Here is a 20,490-nt window from a genome sequence, read left to right as displayed (position 1 = left end):
CATTGCACATTTTTCCTAAGGGCCACTGCTCATTTAACAAACAAAGCAATTACTAAAATAACTTGGAAGAATGACGAGCCTATTTGGACAGAACAATGGCCCTTTACGAAAGAAAAATTACAGACTACTAAAGAACTTATAGACACACAATTAGAATTGAAACATATTGAGGAATCTTGCTCTCCTTGGAACTCTCCTATTTTTGTTATAAAAAAGAGATCTAACAAATGGCATCACTTAACAAACCTTAGAAAAGTTAATGCATCTATGAAACCTATGGGTACATTATAACCAGGGATCCCATCACCTACTACTATTCCTCAAAATTGACACATTATTATTATTGATTTACAAGGCTGCTTTTTTAATATACCTTTACACCCTGTAGACCGGGAAAGATTCACTTTCTCTCTCCCTTATCCTAATCATATCGGGCCTCGTAAAAGATTTCAATGGACTATATTACTTCAAGGTAATATAGTCCATTGAATACAGACTTTACATCAAATGTGACAGCAATTCCCTCATGCATATATCATTAATAATATACTATAACTTCAAGGTAATATAGTCCATTGAATATAGACATTGAATATAGACTTTACATCAAATGTGACAGCAATTCCTTCATGCATATATCATTAATAATATACTATAACTACCACCCTGCTTACTTAACATATATGCAGAGTACATCATGAGAAATGCTGGGCTGGGAGAAGCACAAGCTGGAATCAAGATTGCTGGGAGAAATATCAATAACCTCAGATATGCAGATGACACCACCCTTATGGCAGAAAGTGAAGAGGAACTAAAAAGCCTCTTGATGAAAGTGAAAGAGGAGAGTGAAAAAGTTGGCTTAAAGCTCAACATTCAGAAAACGAAGATCATGGCATCTGGTCCCATCACTTCGTGGGAAATAGATGGGGAAACAGTGGAAACAGTGTCAGACTTTATTTTGGGGGGGCTCCCAAATCACTGCAGATGGTGATTGCAGCCATGAAATTAAAAGACGCTTACTCCTTGGAAGGAAAGTTATGACCATCCTAGATAGCATATTGAAAAGCAGAGACATTACTTTGCCAACAAAAGTCCATCTAGTCAAGGCTATGGTTTTTCCAGTGGTCATGTATGGATGTGAGAGTTGGACTGTGAAGAAAGCTGAGTGCCGAAGAATTGATGCTTTTGAAGTGTGGTGTTGGAGAAGACTCTTGAGAGTCCCTTGGACTGCAAGGAGATCCAACCAGTCCATTCTGAAGGAGATCAGCCCTGGGATTTCTTTGGAAGGAATGATGCTGAAGCTGAAACTCCAGTACTTTGGCCACCTCATGTGAAGAGTTGACTCATTGGAAAAGACTCTGATGCTGGGAAGGATTGGGGGCAGGAGAAGAAGGGGACAACAGAGGATGAGATGGCTGGATGGCATCACGGACTCGACGGACGCGAGTTTGAGTGAACTCCAGAAGTTGATGATGGACAGGGAGGCCTGGCGTGCTGCTATTCATGGGGGTTGCAAAGAGTTGGACATGACTGAGCGACTGAACTGAACTGAACTGAACTGATAACTACAAAAAGGAGAAATGATATTTTTGACACTGAATAGCCATGATATTCTTTAGACTCCAGAGAAAACTGATTAAAATAAAATCTTTTTTGAAATTGCAAAACCGGTTCTTCTTACACGTGCAGTTAGGAAAAGGTTAACTTGTTAAAATACTTTTTTGGAGCTCCAATTCTGCCTGGGAAACAAAAACAATCCTAAGAAAAAACCTAAAGTTAACTCTTATCATGTCCTTGGGATACACAGCCCACTCTATCTGAGATTCCAGCCATAAGCAAATTGGTGGAACTAAAAAATATATATATATATATATATATCAAAAAGATATTTTAAATTTCAAACAGAAAACTATGTCTGTCTGTCTATCTAAAATTATCTATATCTCAATGTATGTCTTTGTTTTTGGATAATATGAAGTTAATGAGCTCTATTTAAATTCAAGTTCACATGAACTGAAAAAATTCAATATTAAATATAATGTTTATTTAAATATAAATATAATTTAAATATAATTATTTGCTAATCTAATTAAGACATGTCTTAAATCATCAACATTGTATAATACTTTCATTATGCCTAGATTAAAGGTAAAACTAAATTTGTCAACAAAAAACTAACTCTTTATATATATATAAATATCTAAATAAGATGAAAAATTTTAAATAAACTGTATTAAAAATAATTATATTTTTTAAAATGTCTATCTAAAATAATCTCTTAGGATTGGGGTAAATTCCTAGAATTCAACTAAACTAAATGACAACAGTTTATTGACTAGCTAGGTCATTTCCAAATAAAGTAAGATTTTAAAACATTAATTACTGAACACTAACCTCCTCTTACAAAAAGTTTTTCTTACAGAAAAACTAAAGAGATTTTAGACTATTAATAAATATAAATATATATTATAATAAATATATTCATCAATCTATAAAATGCTAATATACAAGACACTTCATAGTTGCTAAAGAAAAGTAAGATATACGCTTTTAATAAAAAGAAATAACAAATTACAAATAAAATGATAAATACAAAAATATAAAAAAGATTTATGGCAAATGAAAGAGAATTTTATGGCAAATGGATGTAACTCATTGCCCTGAACTTTCTTCCTCTTCCTTCTTACACGTCTCAATCGATACAAATTCTTCTTTTATATGGGCCACACCTTTCCGAGGTGAAACTACACGACATGTTATAACCCACCTGTTAGCTTACTTTGCAATAATGAGAACACCTAATTCTATAAAAACAGACAATGGCCCTGCCTATATTTCTAAACAATTCAAACAATTTTTACATTCATTCTCTATTAAACAGATTACAGACATTCCTTATAATCCACAAACACAAGACATAATTAAACTAATACATACACACTGAAACTACAAATAAAAAATTAAATAAGGGGGAATATACAAGAACACTTTTATCTTCCTTATCCAGAACAGACTTTACTAGATTCCAATGCAATATATTCTTTAAGCCTATAACTATTTTTAATATAGCTTTATTTCTGTTTCCAGTCTGTAAGATTCTTAAAATAACATCAGCTTTAGTGCCTATTTCACAATACAAAACAAAAAAACATAAAAAAGACACTATTTGCCAAATAAGCTATTTGTTCCTACGAGTATCAAAAGTGCAAAATATTCACCTTCTTTACAGGTCGGTCTTGACAGTATAATCATCTTCCTTGACACACTGAACAGAGAGATTCAACAGCTGCCAGGCTGCATTTCTTTTCCAGGGACAGGGTCAGGTATTTGGATGTGAACAGCATTTCATTTGTCAAGTTGTTCTGCATCCGCTTTTCAGTAATTTCACTTAGGAAAAAAGGTTTGAGTGTTTGCTCCTAATCCTTTGCTCCATCAGAGCTTGGGTCCCCATGTCTTTCTTTCTCTCTCTCTCCCTCCCTCCCTCCCTCTGGCTCTCTGTTTCACTTTCTTATCGTCGACTCCAGACCACCAGGTTCTGGTCCATTAAAGGACCCCAACAGTTGATTATATTTTCTGAGCCTGCATAAGTGGCCATTTGTAGAGGATATCCTATGAGTCCCACTAGTACACTCCACTCTGGTCACCAGAGCTGTGTGTTGTGGGGTGCCCCCTATGTGGGCTGCCTGGGTCCTTCTGTTGTGGTGGGCTGACTACTGTGGGTGGTGTGGTAGGCATGGCTGACACCCAGTCTGATTGGTTTCCAGGCTCTGCCTTGTGCAGAGGCTGCAGGCTACTAGTGGGTGGGATCAGGTCATGAGGCTGCTGGCTTACGAGCCCCAGTGGGTTCCAGGGCTACTTCTAGCCTACTGGTGGACAGAACCAGGTTCTGGGGTGGGTGGTTGGAGGGCCAAGTTTTCCAGATTTACTGTCATCCTGCTGATGGGTGGGCTGATTCCTAATAAGGATGGCTGAGGGTTCTGAGGTGTCACCAAGGTGGCACTTATCCACTGATGAGTTGGGCCAAATCCGAGGGTGACTGGCTGAGCCATCCAAGACATCTCAAAACTTGTGTTGGCTTGCTGGTGGGAACAGCTGGGGCCCATGGGGTCCCAGGACTAGTGCCAGCTTACTGGTGGGCAGAGCCAATTCCTGGGGTCTCTGGCTCTAGGGCCTTGGAGGTCCCAAAGCTGGTGTCAGCCTACTGGTGGTTGGGGAAGGATCCCTGGACCACTGGCTAAGGGGCCCAGGGTGTCCCAGAGCTGGTGTTGGCCTGCTGGTGGACAGGGATGGGATCCAGGTGGTCCTGGGGCTGTGTCAGCCTACTGGTGGGTGGGACCAGGGCCCAGGGGATCCCAGGGTTGGTGCCTACTCACTGGTGGGTGAAGGTGTTCCCAGGGCCAGTGCTAGTCCACTGATGGATGGAGCCAGGTCTCAGGATCTCTAGCTGCAGGGCCCTGGAAATCCCAGGGATGGTGCTAGTACACTGGTGTGCAAGGACAGGTCCTGGGCCCTGTGGTGAACAAGGCCAGGTCCCGGGGCAGCTGTGGGCTCAGGAGGTGTTAAGGTAGCAGGTCTGCTGGTGAGTGGGACTGCATCTCCTCTCAGCTACTTGCTTGGCCTAAGGTCTCCCAGTACTGGTACCCACAGGCTGGTGAGCAGGGCTGGGGGCAGGTCCCTGCGCTAATAAGCTAGATCAGTTCAGTTCAGTCGCTCAGTCATGTCTGACTCTTTGCGACCCCATGAATAGCAGCACGCCAGGCCTCCCTGTCCATCACCAACTCCCGGAGTTCACTCAAACTCACGTCCATCGAGTTGGTGATGCCATCCAGCCTCTGTCGTCCCCTTCTCCTCCTGCCCCCAATCCCTCCCAGCATCAAAGTCTTTTCCAATGAGTCAACTCTTCGCATGAGGTGGCCAAAGTACTGGAGTTTCAGCTTCAGCATCATTCCTTCCAAAGAAATCCCAGGGCTGATCTCCTTCAGAATGGACTGGTTGGATCTCCTTGCAGTCCAAGGGACTCTCAAGAGTCTTCTCCAACACCACACTTCAAAAGCATCAATTCTTCGGCACTCAGCTTTCTTCACAGTCCAACTCTCACATCCATACATGACCACTGGAAAAACCATAGCCTTGACTAGATGGACTTTTGTTGGCAAAGTAATGTCTCTGCTTTTCAATATGCTATCTAGGATGGTCATAACTTTCCTTCCAAGGAGTAAGCGTCTTTTAATTTCATGGCTGCAATCACCATCTGCAGTGATTTGGGAGCCCCCCCAAAATAAAGTCTGACACTGTTTCCACTGTTTCCCCATCTATTTCCCACGAAGTGATGGGACCAGATGCCATGATCTTCGTTTTCTGAATGTTGAGCTTTAAGCCAACTTTTTCACTCTCCTCTTTCACTTTCATCAAGAGGCTTTTTAGTTCCTCTTCACTTTCTGCCATAAGGGTGGTGTCATCTGCATATCTGAGGTTATTGATATTTCTCCCAGCAATCTTGATTCCAGCCCAGCATTTCTCATGATGTACTCTGCATATAAGTTAAATAAGCAGGTGACAATATACAGCCTTGACGTACTCCTTTTCCTATTTGGAACCAGTCTGTTGTTCCATGTCCAGTTCTAACTGTTGCTTCCTGACCTGCATACAGATTTCTCAAGAGGCAGGTCAGGTGGTCTGGCATTCCCATCTCTTGAAGAATTTTCCACAGTTTATTGTGAGCCACACAGTCAAAGGCTTTGGCATAGTCAATAAAGCAGAAATAGATGTTTTTCTGGAACTCTCTTCCTTTTGCCATGATCCAGCGGATGTTGGCAATTTGATCTCTGGTTCCTCTGCCTTTTCTAAAACCACCTTGAACATCTGGAAGTTCATGGTTCACGTATTGCTGAAGCCTGGCTTGGAGAATTTTGAGCGTTACTTTCCTAGCATGTGAGATGAGTGCAATTGTGAGGTAGTTTGAGCATTCTTTGGCATTGCCTTTCTTTGGGATTAGAATGAAAACTGACCTTTTCCAGTCCTGTGGCCACTGATGAGTTTTCCAAATTTGCTGGCATATTGAGTGCAGCACTTTCACAGCATCATCTTCCAGGATTTGAAAGAGCTCAACTGGAATTCCATCACCTCCTCTAGCTTTGTTCATAGTGATGCTTTCTAAGGCCCACTTGACTTCACATTCCAGGATGTCTGGCTCTAGGTGAGTGATCACACCATCGTGATTATCTGGGTCGGGAAGATCTTTTTTGTACAGTTCTCCTGTGTATTCTTGCCACCTCTTCTTAATATCTTCTGCTTCTGTTAGGTCCATACCATTTCTGTCCTTTATTGAGCCCATCTTTGCATGAAATGTTCCCTTGGTATCTCTAATTTTCTTGAAGAGATCTCTAGTCTTTCCCATTCTGTGGTTTTCCTCTATTTCTTTGCATTGATCACTGAGGAAGGCTTTCTCCTTGCTATTCTTTGTAATAAGCTAGATGGAGGGTTCCAAAAGGCACTTGATAGCACCACTGCTCACATGGTAGAACAAGCTGCCCAAAATGGCTGCTGCCAGCGTCTGTGTCCCTTGGTGATCTCCAGTTACCTCCTCCTTCTGTGGGAAGCTCTCCAAGATCAGCAGGTGGATCTGACCCAGGCTCTCTGCACATTACTGCTTCTTCCCTTGGTGCCAGAATATGTGAGATTTTGCATACACCCTTTCAGAGTGGATCTCTATTTCCCACAGCCTTCTTGCTCTCCCAATAGTAAGCCTACTAGCCTTCAATGACAAACATTCTGAGAGCTTATCTTCCAGGTGCAGGACCCCTAGGCTGGGGAGCCTGATGTGGGGCTCAGACTCATTCCTTCTTGGGGAGAACCTTTGCAGTTGTAATTATCCTTGTTTGTGGGTTGCCCACCCAGCGGTATGGATCTTGACTATACTGCATCTCTGCTACTCCCACCCGTTTCTTTGGGGTTCCTTCTTTATATCTTTAGTTGTAGAAGATCTTTTCTACTAGCCTTCTGGTCTTTCTCATCAATAGCTGCCACATAAATAGTTGTAATTTCGGTGTGCTTATTGGAAGAGGTGAGTTTAGGGCCACACCCCCCAAAACAGATTGGGTATAAATATTGGCAGATTGGACAAGTTACTTAACTTCACTGTGCCTCTGTTTCCTCATCTGTAACGTGGAAATAATAATAGTACTTACCTGATAAGATTGTTGTCAGGATTGAGCAAGATGATGCTTACAAATTGTTTATAAAATAATCTCACACACAGGAAGCACTCAGTAAATTTTACTCATTGTTATTGTTGTTGATGCTGCTATTGACTCTTCTAGCTATTTTTCTAGACTGAAGAGGTTCTTTATCCTTTTAGTCTTTTGTAAAACATCAGTTGTTCCACCCCTTTGATTATTTTAATTGCTCTTCTCTGGGCTTTTTCCAGATCCACTAATATTTCTCATGGGGTTTCATTACTACCTCTGTACCAAGTATCCTAGGTTACTTGGCTGAGGGTAATATGAGTATTCATTTCACATAGCCTTGACACTGAAAATGACACCAAAAATCTTATTTGCTTTTTTAGCACATTGGGCTGGTTTGTTCAGGAAATAAACTGAAAACTCCAGCATAATTATATTGAGTCCTAACCAGTATGTGTGACCTAGTCCTTCTTCTGCTCTTTGAATATAGCATTTCATATACTACTAGCCCAGGACTGGCTCTCTTCCTTACCTTCTTTGGAGAACACATGACTCCCATAGCTTCAACATTGTGCATATAGCTCCCAGATCTATCACTGGTCCTGACTTCACTCCTGAATTCTAGACCCAAGCCTCTAACTGCCCATTTTGATAACTCCACTTGGAAATCCCACCAGTCTCTTAAATCAGGAGTCCTCAACCTCTGAAATCTAATGCCTGATGGTCTGAGGACGAGCTGATGTAATAGTAATAGAAACAAAGTGCACAGTAAATGTAATGCTCTTAAATCATCCTGAAACAACCATTGCCCATGCCTCACCCCTCAAGTTCATGGAAAAATTGTCTTCTATGAAACCAGTTTCTGGTGCCAAAAAGGTTGGAGACTGCTGCCTTAAATCCAACCTGTCCAGAGCTGAGCTCTACCTTCTGACTCCCATTTTAATGCTATTAGCTGTCCTATGCTTTCCAGTTATCCAGGTTCAAAACCCTGGTGTCATCTTTCCATCCTTCTTTAAGCACTCCGCATCCACCCAGCCCATCGGTTGCTAAAGCAGGGTAATCATACTACGGCGCTGGATTTCTTATTCAGCTTTCCATTTCCATTCCTACTGCAGCCTTTAAATGAAGGCCTCACTACTTTTCAGCAAGACTACCTTTCCAACCTTTTCACTTGTCTCCCCTGTTGCCCATCTCTGCAATTGGCTTATTCCCCTGCTGCTGCTGCTGCTGCTGCTGCTAAGTCGCTTCAGTCGTGTCCAACTCTGCGCGACCCCAGAGACAGCAGCCCACCAGGCTCCCCCGTCCCTGGGATTCTCCAGGCAAGAACACTGGAGTGGGTTGCCATCTCCTTCTCCAATGCATGAAAGTGAAAAGTGAAAGTGAAGTCACTGAGTCATGTCCAACTCTCAGCGACCCCATGGACTGCAGCCCACCAGGCTCCTCCGTCCATGGGATTTTCCAGGCAAGAGTACTGGAGTGGGGTGCCATTGCCTTCTATGCTTATTCCCCTATCTGTTGACAAATTAATATTGGTGAGGTTTTGAGCAGGGGAGTGAATGAGTTAAAGTTTTCTGGGGCATTAAGACTTTCCACAATATGGCCTCAACTTAGCTTTTCAGCCTTTCCCTCAATATGTGAATTAACTAAATCAGTGTTTATCATGCATCTCCAAAGAACCAAGGACTGCCACAAACACTGGACTAAACTTATGCATACTTTTCAATCAGTAAGTCCTTCCTGAGCATTTACTACATACTCAATACCGTAAAGTCCTCTTTCAGTTTGTCCTTGAACTGAATCTAAATACTTATGGGAACTGAACGTCACCTGCAAACATGGAGATTTCCTTGGTACTCAAGGAAATAGAAGAGACATACACGGATGCTCAGATATGTTGTAATTGAGTACCTATTTTGGTTAGGTGTTGGGCTAGTGGCTGTCAGGAAAGAAAGAAGTAATACTTGCTTCCTGCCCTCAAGATACTCATGACATGGTATAGTTCAGTTCAGTTCAGTCGCTCAGTCATGTCTGACTCTTTGCGACCCCATGAATAGCAGCACGCCAGGCCTTCCTGTCCATCACCAACTCCCGGAGTTCATTCAGACTCACGTCCATCGAGTTGGTGATGCTATCCAGCCATCTCATCCTCTGTCATCACCTTCTCCTCCTGCCCCCAATCCTTCCCAGCATCAGAGTCTTTTCCAACAAGTCAACTCTTCGCATGAGGTGGCCAAAGTACTGGAGTTTCAGCTTTGGCATCATTCCTTCCAAAGAAATCCCAGGGCTGATCTCCTTCAGAATGGACTGGTTGGATCTCCTTGCAGTCCAAGGGACTCTCAAGAGTCTTCTCCAACACCACACTTCAAAAGCATCAATTCTTCGGTGCTCATCCTTCTTTACAGTCCAACTCTCACATCCATACATGACCACTGGAAAAACCATAGCCTTGACTAGATGGACCTTTGTTGGCAAAGTAATGTCTCTGCTTTTCAATATGCTGTCTACGTTGGTCATACCTTTTCTTCCAAGGAGTAAGCGTCTTTTAATTTCATGGCTGCAATCACCATCTGCAGTGATTTGGGAGCCCCCCCAAATAAAGTCTGACACTGTTTCCACTGTTTCCCCATCTATTTCCCATGAAGTGATAGGACCGGATGCCATGATCTTCATTTTCTGAATGTTGAGCTTTAAGCCAACTTTTTCACTCTCCAATTTCACTTTCTTAAGAGGCTTTTTAGTTCCTCTTCACTTTCTGCCATAAGGGTGGTGTCATCTGCATATCTGAGGTTATTGATATTTCTCCCAGCAATCTTGATTCCAGCTTGGAATCCAGTCCAGCGTTTCTCATGATGTACTCTGCACAGAAGTTAAATAAACAGGGTGACAATATACAGCCTTGACGTACTCCTTTTCCTATTTGGAACCAGTCTGTTGTTCCATGTCCAGTTCTAACTGTTGCTTCCTGACCTGCATACAGATTTCTCAAGAGGCAGGTCAGGTGGTCTGGCATTCCCATCTCTTGAAGAATTTTCCACAGTTTATTGTGAGCCACACAGTCAAAGGCTTTGGCATAGTCAATAAAGCAGAAATAGATGTTTTTCTGGAACTCTCTTCCTTTTGCCATGATCCAGCGGATGTTGGCAATTTGATCTCTGGTTCCTCTGCCTTTTCTGAAACCAGCTTGAACATCAGGGAGTTCACAGTTCACGTATTGCTGAAGCCTGGCTTGGAGAATTTTGAGCGTTACTTTCCTAGCATGTGAGATGAGTGCAATTGTGAGGTAGTTTGAGCATTCTTTGGCATTGCCTTTCTTTGGGATTAGAATGAAAACTGACCTTTTCCAGTCCTGTGGCCACTGATGAGTTTTCCAAATTTGCTGGCATATTGAGTGCAGCTCTTTCACAGCATCATCCTTCAGGATTTGAAATAGCTCAACTGGAATTCCATCACCTCCACTAGCTTTGTTTGTAGTGATGCTTTCTAAGGCCCACCTGACTGCATATTCCAGGATGTCTGGCTCTAGGTGAGTGATCACACCATTGTGACTATCTGGGTCGTGAAGATCTTCCTTGTACAGTTCTCCTGTGTATTCTTGCCACCTCTTCTTAATATCTTCTGCTTCTGTTAGGTCCATACCATTTCTGTCGTTTATTGAGCCCATCTTTGCATGAAATGTTCCCTTGGTATCTCTAATTTCCTTGAAGAGATCTCTAGTCTTTCCCATTCTGTTGTTTTCCTCTATTTCTTTGCCTTGATCGCTGAGGAAGGCTTTCTTATCTCTCCTTGCTATTCTTTGGAACTCTGCATTCAGATGCTTATATCTTTCCTTTTCTCCTTTGCTTTTCACCTCTCTTCTTTTCACAGCTATTTGTAAGGCCTCCCCAGACAGCCTTTTGCTTTTTTGCTTTTCTTTTCCATGGGGATGGTCTTGATCCCTGTCTCCTGTACAATGTCTCGAACCTTCATTCCATAGTTCATCATAGTTCTATCAGATCTAGGCCCTTAAATCTATTTCTCACTTCCACTGTATAATCATAAGGGATTTTATTTAGGTCATACTTGAATGGTCTAGCGGTTTTCCCTATTTTCTTCAATTTGAGTCTGAATTTGGTAATAAGGAGTTCATGATCTGAGCCATAGTCAGCTCCTGGTCTTGTTTTTGCTGACTGTATAGAGCTTCTCCATCTTTGGCTGCAAAGAATATAATCAATCAGATTTTGGTGTTGACCATCTAGTGATGTCCATGTGTAGAGACTTCTCTTGTGTTGTTAGAAGAGGGTGTTTGCTATGACCAGTGTGTTTTCTTGGCAAAACTCTATTAGTCTTTGCCCTGCTTCATTCTGTACTCCAAGGCCAAATTTGCCTGTTACTCCAGGTGTTTCTTGACTTCCTACTTCGGCATTCCAGTCCCCTAAAATGAAAAGGACATCTTTTTTGGGTGTTATGTCTAAAAGGTCTTGTAGGTCTTCATAAAACCATTCAACTTCAGCTTCTTCAGCGTTACTGGTTTGGGCATAGACTTGGATTACTGTGATATTAAATGGTTTGCCTTGGAAACGAACAGAGATCATTCTGTCATTTTTGAGACTGCATCCAAGTACTGCATTTCAGACTCTTTTGTTGACCATGATGGCTATTCCATTTCTTCTGAGGATTCCTGCCTGCAGTAGTAGATATAATGGTCATCTGAGTTAAATTCACCCATTCTAGTCCATTTTAGTTCCCTGATTCCTAGAATGTTGACATTCACTCTTGCCATCTCTTGTTTGACCACTTCCAATTTGCCTTGATTCATGGACCTGACAATCCAGGTTCCTATGCAATATTGCTCTTTACAGCATCGGACCTTGCTTCTATCACCAGTCACATCCACAACTGGGTATTGTTTTTGCTTTGCCTCCATCCTTTCATTCTTTCTGGAGTTATCTCTCCACTGATCTCCAGTAGCGTGTTGGGCACCTACTGACCTGGGGAGTTCCTCTTTCAGTATCCTATCATTTTGCCTTTTCATACTGTTCATGGGGTTCTCAAGGCAAGAATACTGAAGCTGTTTGCCATTCCCTTCTCCAGTGGACCACATTCTGTCAGACCTCTGCACCATGACCCGCCTGTCTTGGGTTGTCCCCCGGGCATGGCTTAGTTACATTGAGTTAGACAAGGCTGTGGTCCTAGTGTGATTAGATTGACTAGTTTTCTGTGATTATGGTTTCAGTGTGTCTGCCCTCTGATGCCCTCTTGGAACACCTACCATCCTACTTGGATTTCTCTTACCTTGGGCGTGGGGTATCTCTTTACGGCTGCTCCAGCAAAGTGCAGCCACTGCTCCTTACCTTGGACAAAAGGTATCTCCTCACCGCCACCCTTCCTGACCTTCAACGTGGGATAGATCCTCTAGGCTCTCCTGTGCCCGCGCAGCCAACGTTCCTTGGACATGGGGTGGCTTCTCCCGGCCGCCACCCCTGGCCTCGGGCACAGGGTACTCCTCCCAGCCGGTCCTGTGCTATCGCAGCCTTATACATGGTGTAAGAAACATGTAAATCAAACATAATATTTCAGGAGGGCTAAGAGAGAGATTTGCAGGAGGCAAGGGGTGGTACTCTGAAAGACCATACAAGGAGCCCCTAACTCAGCCTGAGGGCATCGTGGAAAGCTTGATGGCCTTTTTTTTTTTTTTAACTGGAGGATAATTACAATGTTGTGTTGATTTCTGCCTTACAGTCAGCCATGAGTTTACATAGGTTCCCTCCCTCATGAACTGCCCTTGCATCCCCCACTCCATCCCACCCCTCTAGGTTGTTACAGAGCACTGGGTTGAGCTCCCCATGCTATACAGCAACTTCCCACTGGCTATCTATTTTACACACGGTAGTGTATATGTTTCAATGCTACTCTCTCAATTCCGTCTCACTCTCTCCTTGGGTTTCCCTGGTGGCTCAGACTGTAAAGAATCTGCCTGCAATGCAGAAGCTCTGGTTTTGATCCCTGGGTCAGGAAGATCCCCTGAAAGAGGAAATGGCAACCCACTCCAGTGTTCTTGCCTGGGGAATCCCATGAAGAGAGGAGCCTGGTGGGCTACAATCCATGGGGTCACAAAGAGTGGGACATGACTGAGCAACCAACACTAACTCCTTTCACCATTGTATCCACAAATCTGTTCTCTATGTCTGCATCTCTATTCCTGCCCTGCAAATGGGTTCATCAGTACTATTTTTCTAGATTCCGTATATATGTGTTAAAATACAATATTTGGTTTTCCCTTTCTGGCTTGCTTCACTCTGTATGATAGGCTCTAGCCTCATCTACCTAACTAGAACTGACTCAGATTTGTTCCTTTTTATGCTGAGTAATATTCCATAGTATATATGTACTGTCAACTACAAATTGGCACTTGCCATGGGTGGTTGCCATCTACCACTATCAAGGATTAAATCATGTGCTGCTGCAGCTGCTGACCTTCAACACCCCCAAAGGAATTCAGGGTGGAGAGCAGAAATGAGGTACTCTGTGCTCTGGGAAAACTGGCAGGACAGGTCCTCAGATAGACATTCTCAGGAGGTAATTTTATGAGCCCAATTCTTGTATCTCCTCATATCTAGAAAAGCACTAAAAATCCTTCTTGGTGACAATTGTTTCTCATGACTAGTGGAAACTTCATGAGACCAGCAGAAATTTTTTACAAAAAAATATGTGCTTGATTGCATGTACTGTCCTTTTACCAAAATCACATGTATACTGTCTGTCCCCACCACCTCTTTGGAGCAGTTTCTCAGAGCTATCTGAGGTGCTGTCTCCTGGACTGCAGTCCTCATATTGCCCCAAAGAATCCTTAACTCACAACCCTCACATTGTACATTTTTTTTTTTTTTAGTCGACAGTACCATGTTTGGTGACCTTTAAACTGAGTTTTGTCAGATGAGAAGTTAGTTAGGTGAGGAATGGGTTGAAAGACTCTTCATGCTCTTATAGAGGAAGAGCATGGCAAGGCGCATGAGAGCACATGAAGCTTCCAGGAAACTAACAAGGAGTTCAGAAAGTCTGAAGCACAGTATATTTGTGGGAGAAAGGCAGGCTATATGGTGAAGAAGCTGTCTGGAGTCAGGATGTGTGGATCTTTGTGTGGCAAGCTAAGGAGCCAGAACTGAAAGCCATGGGATCAGTGGAGGGTTTGGAGCAGGGCTGTGGTATATATAGGGCTTCCCAGGAGGCACTAGTGGTAAAGAACCCACCTGCCAATGCAGGAGACATAAGAGACACAGGTTTGGTCCCTGGGTTGGGAAGATCCCCTGGAGGAAGGCATGGCAACCCATTGCAGTATTCTTGCCTGGAGAATCCCATGGACAGAGGAGCCTGGCAGGCTATGGTCCACAGTGTCCCAAAGAGTGGACATGACTGAAACAACACAGCATGCAGACACATGGTATATATAATCAGACTTGTGCTTCAGAAAGATCCCTCTGATAAAAGTATAATGATTGGCGGTGGCCAAGGCAAATTCAGCAAAATTTCCTGTAAAGGACCAAGTGGTAAATACTGGAGGCTTTGCAGACTATATATCGTCTGTTTTTTAACCACCCAATTCTGTCTTGTAGTCCCAAAGCTGTCACAGACAGGGGCTTCCCAGGTGGCTCTAGGGGTAAAGAACCCACCTGCCAATGCAGGAGACTTAAAAGACACCAGTTCAATCCCTGGGTCGGGAAGATCCCCTGGAGGAGGCCATAGCAGCCCACTCCAGTATATTTGCCTGGAGAATCCCATGGACAGAAGAGCCTGGTGGGCTACTGTCCATAGAGTCACAAAGAGCCAGACATGACTGAAGCAACTTAGCACACACCCACAATGGCACCTGGCCCCTAGAATAGAGATAATACCAAAGCTGATATTATGTCTGCAAAGCTGCTGCAGACAATCCGTAGACTAATGTGTTTGGCCGTGTCCAATAAACTTTTACTGGTGGACACTGAAGTATGAATTGCACTGGATTTCACATGTCAGAAAACAGTCTTCTTTTGATTTTTTTCAGCCACTAAAAAAATGTTAAAAGCATGCTTCACAGCAGGTCATAGCAAAACAGGGGCAGGCCAGTTTGGCTGGCTGACTAGTGGATGGGAGTATAGAGGACTCTTGAGAAACTCGGTCTGAATGGGAGGAGAGAAATGTGCTAGTAGTAGAGGTGGGTGTGGATGGGGGGTGGGGGAAGCTGTTTCCTAGAAGAGAAACCTGAAAGTGTGTGTGTGTGTGTGTTTAATTTTTGGCTGCATCCCTTGGCATGTGGGACCTTAGTTCCCCACCAGGGATCTAACCCTGCACCCCCTGCGTTGGAAGGCAGAGTCTTAACCACTGGACTGCTGGGAAAGTCCCTGAAAGTGGTTTTGGAAAACAGAAAGGGTGGTGAAGAAGGAGCCGCTGAATATGGTGGAGGAAGATGATTCTTGGAGTAGTAGACCCTGAAAGAGGCAGGAAGCGTGTGGTGGAATGCTGGGTGTAGACTGAGGCGTGCTTCATAAGGGAGGAGGGAACACCACTTGCACTGGGGCTGAAGAGGAGGAGGAAGGCATGGGCACTGATGGCATACTGAAAGAGACTGACTGCAGGGTGAAGACAGTGAAGACTGTATTTTTGAGGATCTTGATTCTCCTAGTAAAAATGGAGGCAGGGCTCGAATTCCAGGTGACTTACCTGTTTGAGCTTCGAAGGCGGGGCTCAGGGAGCGTAGGTTTGGAGGTGGAGAGGGGAGGGAGGGGAGAGGAAGTTGTGAACCAGATACCCAAGTCCTTGCTGAATGTGTGAGAGTGATCAGGACATCGTTCGAGGACTAGGGAAGGAGAGGGTGTTAGTGTTCAGGGCAGGGTGGGGCAGTTAGGAGCTTGGAATGCAATCAATGGGTAGCAGTGGAGTGCCAGCTCCTCCTTCAGGCAACCTGATACAGGGCATGAGGTGTGTGTGTGTGTAGGACTGTGGAGTGGTGAGGGGTGTGTGTGTGTGTGTGTGTGTGTGTGTGTGTGTAGGACTGTGGAGTGGTGAGAGGTGTGTGTGTGTGTGTGTGTGTGTGTGTGTGTGTGTGTGTGTTTAGGACTGTGGAGTGGTGAGGAAATAAGCAGCCTCCACTTGAAACAGCTGCAGAGCATGTGATGTGCTGGGCAAGATTCAGGGACTGGGGAAAGGGGGAGATGTAGCCGGCATCATGCAGCAACTGAGAGCGTTGGGTACTTTGTTCCTAATGGAGGGCATTCCAGAAGGCACATGACAAGAACTGGCAGGGGGAGCAGCAGTGAGAGGAAAAATGGAGGGCAAGAGTCACACCAGGTAGTGTTGAGTTGAAAGAGAAGTATACTCTGAGGGGAGCCAAGGGCTCCCCTGCTAGGAGGTGGCCTGCCTGACAGAGTTATTGCCCTCTCAACACTCCTTCTGGAACCCTGCTATAAAGACGTTGCTAGGGAGGGGGTAGGGGAAGACACTAAGTTGCTGGGGCCATGTAATCAGAGGTAGAGTCTGGAGCTTGGAGAATTCTGCTGATTGTAGTCAAGCGAGCAGTCTGTGACTTTTTTTTTCCTTAAGTTCCAAACACTAGAATAAAAAATGGTTTTGTACTGGGGCAAAAAGAGCCTTGGATTGGGTGGTTAGGCCTGAAGAAGTTGGGCTGCTCATTTGCTAGGTCTCCTGGGATGACAGAGATAGGTCTGGGGAGGGAGGCAGTGGAGACACTGGGAATGATTCTCACTTGGGTTTTTTGTTTCTACACAGCGCAGCCTTGTGTGTACAGGGCAGTGTGGTTAGGCCGGAGGCAGGGTATAGGGACAAGCAGCCATGAAATTGGGAAGACAGGGGCAGACCCAGGTACTAAGAGGAGAAAATGGGTTCACAGTCACTGGCACAGATTCTGACCCAACGGGGCCAGAACTCCAAGATAAGCACCATTCCAGAACTTTCTTATTTTTAAGCTTACCATCTTAACTGGTTAATGGGAGTGAATCCACATCGGGACAGCTGGGAGTTGCCTGGATGTTGTTTGTGTTAGCAAAGAGGTTATATGGCCATGGGATGAAAACGTTTGAGAGTCATGACTTCTAGGCAGTATGATAGGAATTGGATGGATAGCTAGTATCATCAACAGTATGAAAAAAATGACAAAGAACATGTGTTGGTAGGGGTGAAATGAGCTCATTCAAAAACATTTCTAGGGGATTTCCCTGGTGATCCAGTGGCTAAGACTCCACACTCCCAATGCAGGCGGCCTGGGTTCAATCCCTGGTCAGGGAACTAGATCCCACATACCACAACTAAGACCCAGCACAGCTAAATAACTTTTAAAAATATTCTTAATTTTGGCAATTGGTAGTAGTCTCACCAGCATATGTTCACGATCCAACAGGTAGAGGCCTGAGGGAGAGTAGCAGGTCAGGTCTTGGAACTGGAGTTCATTCCTGCAGAAGTAGAAATGAAACATCTAGAGAAAGTCTAGAGAGAACAAAAAGCCCACAAAGACTAATGAGTGATCTGAGAGGAAGGGAGAAAATAGAAATCCACTGTTCTCAGAGTGGTGAGAACTGTGAAAATTCTGGGTGCAAGGTTGAGAGGCTGAGAACAGGGAAAATACTCTTTGAAAAAGAGAGATGAGATATCGTGTTAAAGGTGGCTTCTGAGCTGGGGAAATCTCCTTTAAGATGGCAGAGGAAAGGAGCAAGAGGAAAAGGAGAAACAAATCACATCACAGAAGATTTCTTCCTGGGGAGGGAGGAGACTAGAGCAAAGGGAAATTTGAGCACAAACCGACTGAATCTTTGCGAGATTGAGGAGTTAATCTTTAAGAGATGACTTAGATCGGATGTTTACGTGTAAAGAAAACCGAGCATAAAGACACACGCAGAATCCTTGCCTTTGAGTCAATTATTTATGAACTATTACAGTGCTATTTTCCCCCCCTTTGAGGACACAACAAGGAGAATCCAATTTAAATTAAAGATGGAGATTTAGGACCTTCCCAAGAGGACAACTTCTTATCCTGTTAAGGGACACTGGGCGACAATGTTGAGATGGGTTATGAAAGATCCATTCCTCTGAGACCTTTAAGAATAGGATCAAACTAGACTGAGCGCAATCTGCCACTGCTTTGATTACTCTGAACCCAGGTTTCTTTTCCAGAAGGCGGTGGACTAGATTCGACGGCCTTTCATTCCCTGGCAGCGGAGCCTGGGGGTAAGCTGATGTGGCGGGGGACAGAAGGCCAAAGTCATAGGGCCCACCGAGCTGGGAGTGGCGCGTCCGCTTTAAGAGCGGCGGCGGCGGCGCGCGCTCCGACGGCTTCCCTGGGGCCCCGCCCCTTTCCCGTGAGCCCTCGGGGAGTGGTCCGACAGCGGGCGGCTGCGGGTGAGGAGCGGGGCGGGCGGTGGGGGGAGTCATGGCTCGACGCGGCTGGCTGCGGGCGCCCTTCCGCCGCGGCGTCGACGGCGGCGGCCCCCGGGCCCGCCGGCTCACGCGGCCGCTCTGGTTACTTCTCGCAGTGGGAGTCTTTGGCTGGGCCGGGGCTTCGGACGGCGCTGGCGGAGAAGCGAGAGCCATGGACGAGGAAATCGTGTCAGAGAAGCAAGCTGAGGAGAGCCACCGGCAGGACAGCGCTAACCTGCTCATCTTCATCCTGCTGCTCACGCTTACCATTCTCACGATCTGGCTCTTCAAGCACCGCCGGGCCCGCTTCTTGCACGAAACCGGCCTGGCTATGATTTATGGCAAGTGTCTCAACCCCGTGTCTGCCCCGGGCGCTCCCCCTTTCTCTGTCCGCCGGCTGCATCACCTCTCCTGGCTCTGCTCGGCCTACGTACGGCTCCCCTTCCCATTGCTTCCATTTTCTGCCTCGCCTTTCTCCCGGATCTCCGTTTCTCTCCGTCGCCCCCTTTTTTTCTTGCTTCACGCCTCGTTTCTCTGCCTCACCCCATTTTTTCCTAAGCCTCGTCCCCCGTTTTCTCGGCCTCGCGCCCCCCTTTCCTCTGCTAGTCCACACATTTTCCCTCCGACCCCACCTCCTTTTTCTTCCGCACCCCTCATCTCCGCCTCTGCCTGCCGAGCTCGGGACCCAGGACTGAGGATGGAAAGGGAGTGGGTGCGGTGTCTCGGATTGGATTGAGGACTGGGGGAGGGGAAGCCAGCCCAGCTATCCATTTCTCTGGGATGTCAGTTCGTTTAAGGTCCATTGAAGCTGCAGCAGTATCTCTGCTGCTCAGCATCTGGCGTTCCCTTGGAGCCAGAGTCCACCTTTCCCCATCACCCAGCTCTTGCTATGCCCTGTCTTTTGGAGGTTGAGAAGGAAAAGCTGACTCCTGTGTAGCCCAAGTAAAAACCTGAACAAGAAGCCAAAGGCGGCTTAGGGCAATTTTGATGACATCTTGATGTATTGTACTAGGCTTGTGATATCTGACATGAATACATATGGTTGACCCTTCTAATTCAGGCCGTGCCGAGGTAAGGACAAGAGATAAAGATCTTCCAGCAGCGTGTTGTACTATAGGATGGTCAGAACAGTTCCGCCAAACAGTAATTAGGAGCACCACGCATATGCAGTGCGATGGGTGACTTGCTGATGGCATAAGGTTATTGACAGATTGTTGAGTAAATGGCTTCAGTTCTTGTGTCTTAGTGTGCTTTCTTTTTGAGATTTCTTATTTATCTTAATTTTTTGATCATAAGGGGAGAAGGGCAAATCAAACCACAGACTCAGAGGCATTTTGGCCTCTGCTTGGGGACTCATGAGAGGAAAAGATGCATATTGCTGTCTTAATCTAGGATGACCAGGAGGGCGTATATGGCTGGAGAGATGAGGGCAGATAAACAGTCCTTTCTGTGCAGTTCGTGAGTGAAGATTATCTTCATTTGAAACAGGCTTAAACTGATGAGCTTGTTGAGCTTTGTGTCTCAGACTTGCAGATGGGTGGGAGAAGCCTTGGCATAAAAAGACATTTCTCCACGCACCCCCCCACCCCCATCCCTTTCCAGTAAATACAGACTTCTGGAATGTGTAGCTCAAGGGTAGCATAGCAAGGAAAGGTAGCTGTGTGTATCAGGAAAATGGAGGAACTCAGGCTTATTTTTCATTTGTAAGGGAATAAAATTCTAAGCCTGTGTGCAGAATATCTCTGCTTCCTAAGATTCTTAGATTTTAGACATATTGGGTGGTGGTTTTCATTTTTCATGTTTTTGTATTCTATTTGCAGCACTCCTTAAGCTGAGTTAGTCAGATAAACTGTATATCTCTGTTTAATTTCTCTGTATAACAGTGTGTGATTTATTTACTATCCTCAACAATCATTTGCTACTC

General features: G+C 44.9%; 1 protein-coding gene across 2 annotated transcripts in view; it reads left to right on the top strand.

Moving 5' to 3' along the window:
- The first annotated feature begins 18,510 nt into the window (after positions 1 to 18,510).
- Positions 18,511 to 20,490, top strand: part of SLC9A6 (solute carrier family 9 member A6) — a 51,012-nt gene continuing 49,032 nt past the window's right edge. The window contains exons 1-2 of one of the 2 annotated variants that reach the window (XM_070290690.1): positions 18,511 to 18,548; positions 18,683 to 18,907. In XM_070290690.1, coding sequence (XP_070146791.1) covers positions 18,739 to 18,907 — 169 coding nt within the window. In that variant the 5' untranslated portion in view covers positions 18,511 to 18,548; positions 18,683 to 18,738. Of the gene's footprint in view, positions 18,908 to 20,490 lie in introns of both variants that reach the window. The other variant, XM_070290689.1, reaches the window with a different exon arrangement.

Source organism: Ovis canadensis, chromosome X (genome assembly GCF_042477335.2).
Source record: "Ovis canadensis isolate MfBH-ARS-UI-01 breed Bighorn chromosome X, ARS-UI_OviCan_v2, whole genome shotgun sequence".
Lineage (NCBI taxonomy): Eukaryota > Metazoa > Chordata > Mammalia > Artiodactyla > Bovidae > Ovis > Ovis canadensis.
Note: the sequence above shows the minus strand (reverse complement) of the source record. Positions and strands in the feature narration are given on the sequence as shown.